Source organism: Theobroma umbraticum, unplaced genomic scaffold (genome assembly GCF_002168275.2).
Source record: "Theobroma umbraticum cultivar Fairchild unplaced genomic scaffold, ASM216827v3 scaffold_1345.0, whole genome shotgun sequence".
Taxonomy (NCBI): domain Eukaryota; kingdom Viridiplantae; phylum Streptophyta; class Magnoliopsida; order Malvales; family Malvaceae; genus Theobroma; species Theobroma umbraticum.
Window position 1 is genome coordinate 3504 of NW_018397491.1, and position 4050 is coordinate 7553.

A 4050-nucleotide genomic window follows, 5' to 3' on the forward strand; every position below is an offset into this window, starting at 1 on the left:
TTGCAGTCTATCTTTTGGTCTTTAGGCCATCCAAACTCCTCCAAGAATGCCAACACTACTCCATTGGACCAACCAAAACCGGTCTGCATCACAGCATACCAAAAACAGACTTGAAAAGTAAGAAAAAGAACTGGGATGCCATTTCTTTATGCAGAAATTTCGTCTGTTCAATGTCAAAATTTCATTCATTATGTTAAAAGACTAACTATGTAGTATTACCTGGGGTCTGTATTCACCACCACCACCGTATTCACCACACTTTTCCACATCATATTTTTCATGCATTGCGCCTGTCTTCTTGTAGGCAATGTAGTTGGTTTTGATCCACCTCTCAGCAATGTCTTTTGCAATTGATCTTGCTTCTGTCGATCCAGATCTTGACAAACCTTCAACTATCATGTGTTGAAGTGGAGCCCAACCATTTGGGAAGTCCCTGTGTGCACAAGTTTTATTTTCCCTTTGTAACATTAATACTATAAAGAAAAAGCAAATGCACAACTCATGCATTGATCAATAGACTAATTCGCTGAATGACCATCTACCATTTAAAGGAAAAAAAGGGTAATGTCTGTCAAGTTGAGCAAGACATTTACTAACCATTGATTTCCTGAATTTGTCAAAGAGGTTGCAATTCCAGCAGCACATAACAGGCCTGAACTTTGAAGACTTCTCGTGACCTTTTCTACCAGAGGAGTATCTTCACATATGGACATATCAAAAGATTCTAAGCTTTCTTCCATTTATAAAGGAAAAGATAATTTCTTTATAGATTTTACTAAGTGAATTATAAACAAGTTAACATAAAAGATAAATGTTACAAAATAAATTTATAATAATAGCCTAGTAACCTTGATCCTTCATGTTGCTTTTACTATACTTACCACTCATTGCTTCCAATGTTACTTGCCCAAGAGCCACATTGAGCTAGTTTGGAAACAGTGACTTTCTATTAATGATTTATGGTAAACAACAGGGACAAGGGCAGCATAGTCAAAAATAGCTAATCTTTCATTATGAAGTTTTAATGGCTTATGGTCTCTAAACCTGGACATGATATACCATTCTTTACCACAGACCTATATCTAAATAAACTACAAGTTCTTTGAGTTTGGAAGGACTATTCTTCATTAATCAGGGCTGTAGCTTTAAAGTTTGAGACGTAGAACTCCAAGCATAGACTCCAACAAAGCATGATCAAGCTACGTCTCCAACTCATTATGAGTAACTCCAAGCATAGACTCCAAGCATAGACTCCAACAAAGTAACTCATTATGTGCATTAAAACTTTTCTCAATAAATTTTACTCATTATGTGCATTAAAACCTATTCTTGAGTAACTCTTTCTTCTGACTCTATAAATATAGCTTTCACAATTCGAGAAGACTTTCAAAACTAGTAAAATATATTTTCAAGAAGATCTTCTCTCTCTAAATATTCTCTCCAACTCTCTTTGTTTAGTATTTCTCAACTTCACTCTACGACTCGCCTATTCTCTATCTATTCTCAATCTTACTGTACTACTTTGACAATACGGTTACTCTATCATTTGCCTATTCTTTACTTATTCTTAATCATTACTCTTCTATTCATCTATTCTCTTCTACCCGCTACAACACTCAATATTTCTAGAACAGCTCTTATCTTCCTCTCTGATGCCTCTAGCACATCCTTTTACTTGTTTGCAATACTTCCTCTCTCCTCAGAAAAAATCCCTCTACAAACAAACATTATTTGCACCAAGTCTCAAAATAGCCAGTCAGGCTTCAAGAGTTACAAACCTGAGTTGAACGAATCAATCCACAAGGGAACAAAGTTTGAAGCAAACACATTTTGATTCTGGTTCTGAGCTTCCCAAGTCTGAGATTCCTGATAGAGCATCAAAATGACAAAATTTTAAAGAATGTTATAACTGTATAGTATCACCTTACAAACTATGGCACTTGGATACAACCTCGCATGCAGCATTATTATTGAGCCAATAATCCAGCCATTGTCCCATCTTTTCATTCCAAAAAACAGAGTTGAATGCTTTCCGTCTTGTCTGAGAAGCTCTGAGGAAATCTTCTGCAACAGTATTCTCTCCAACAACTTTTGCGAAGAAGGCAATGTCAAGTTCCATCTAGATCAAGAAATGAACAGATTTTGTCATTAAGTCCATGGAGTACTGATCTCAGGACTTCTTAAGAGAAGTTCTAACATACCCTTAGTATGAATATATTTAAATCAACAAGTAAAATTTTTTTGTAGCCAAAGTTGTAAATTCAGAAGGATTCCTGGCACAAAGAGAATTCACCATAAGATTTCATTTATTTGATTAGTAAAGTCTCAAATATGAAATGTGACAGACTGCCCTAGCTAAACCTAGTTATTAGAGACACAGCCAGATGAGCATGATTGTACAAACTCCACAATGTTGGAAAGGCCTTAGGGTGGATATATAGAAAATTCCCCAGTGTTGTTGTAACTAACCATGGTATTAAACATGCCATCATCAAGTATAATTATATTGTTAGACTGTGTAGTAAGCCATGCAAAGTATTACCTCATCCATCTTGTGCTGAAATCCCATCCAGATTCAGCAGTTTAAGCCAACTCTCGGTAAAATTGCTATTTCTCAGAATCATTCAATAACTTTGAAGCAAATTTTTTATCCTGGCAGATAGAGCAAGTTAAACAAAAATTCTTCCAACATGCAACATGAAAACATTAGCAAGGTAAGCAAGTTGGAGAGAAGAAATCACCATGGTTGACGATTCAGGCCTGGGTTTGTTCCACATTGCATAATACCGATTTAAAGAGTGATTCCCCTGCTCAGCATCACGGATAATCACCTTATGTATTTCTACAACATCATAGAACGTAAAAGTCAGAAAACTCAAGTTAAGAGAGATTGAAGTAGAGGAGGAAGTTAAAGCAGAACTCTTCTGTTGAGAAAAAGTTGGAACAATCCATATATTGACGTCCAAGTAGAGTACTCAGCTTACCTGAGTTCCAAAATTGATATTCTTTAAGCAGTGGTGGGAAAGCCTTCCTCACCAATTCCATATCACCAGTCCGATTGTATATTTCATAAACTATTGCACTCAGGAGGGAAGGCTGGCTGCAAAGTGTACCTCAAAGCTTATAAATAGTTGTATGAGCAATTAAGATGGTAGGTAATTTACTGATTTGAGTACTAGGTAAATAGTTGTAAAAGTATTAGGTAATTTACCAATTTGAGTTCTACAACACTTCTCAAAAGCAGAATTGCAGAGTTAGAAGAAAATTTGTACATTTTTTACTACAGATATAAGTTCCCAAAAAAAATGCTAAGAAAATAAATGAAAGCATTACCTTTGGTTGGTATAATAGGCTCTTGCACCATTAAGAACATGACCACATGTATCTAGCAAGGAAATGAGATTAGTCACAATTGCTTTTGCAGTCTCATACATTTTACTTGCCAGCAGGCCCCTACACAAGCATATTAACATCAATCACCAATAGGATAACTGTAAGATCTAGTAAACTAAGACATCATTTTTTCTTTAATAATTCTGACATCTGTGAAGCCATAAGGGAGCAATTGTCCCAAAGACAATTAGACCAGCAATGCTTGCTTTCTTGATCAGCACCTTACCATTAGCCCAAATCGATGCTTCAAGCTCAATTACTGAACTGAATCATATTCCTTTCTCAAATGATCTAAAAAATAAACTATTAAACCTTCATAACATTAATGCAACAGAAACATTATGATCAATCTGAAACGTAAGGAAATCAAAAGCTAACCTGATAACCCAGTAAGAATCCCAATAATAAACCTCCCTGAATTGTGAACCAGGAATCACGACAGGCCCTGGCAAAGGAAGCATAGTATGCAATTCAGGATGTTAATGAACCGAGGTCGAAACTTTCTTACTCAAATTCTTCCACAAAGCATGAACCTCCAAAGCCCAAGCCCTCACCTCTGGGTTCTTCACCTTGGGCAAAAAGCCATGAGGCGCAGGTACAAAATCCAATGGGTCAGCATAGACGAGATCCTCCCCTGCACCTTTAAAGTACTTTACT

At 36.3% G+C, this 4050-nt stretch overlaps 1 protein-coding gene across 1 annotated transcript in view; it reads right to left on the bottom strand.

The window, feature by feature from the left end:
* Positions 1-4: 4 nt before the first annotated feature.
* Positions 5-4050, bottom strand: part of TRE1 (trehalase 1) — a gene marked incomplete at its 3' end in the record, with an annotated part of 9158 nt that continues 5112 nt past the window's right edge. Inside the window, 12 exon segments of the mRNA XM_021444758.2 lie at positions 5-83; positions 220-433; positions 598-697; positions 1779-1866; positions 1952-2119; positions 2202-2245; positions 2248-2273; positions 2543-2652; positions 2742-2842; positions 2985-3100; positions 3334-3453; positions 3772-4033. Of these exon segments, the coding sequence (XP_021300433.2) occupies positions 5-83; positions 220-433; positions 598-697; positions 1779-1866; positions 1952-2119; positions 2202-2245; positions 2248-2273; positions 2543-2652; positions 2742-2842; positions 2985-3100; positions 3334-3453; positions 3772-4033 (1428 nt within the window).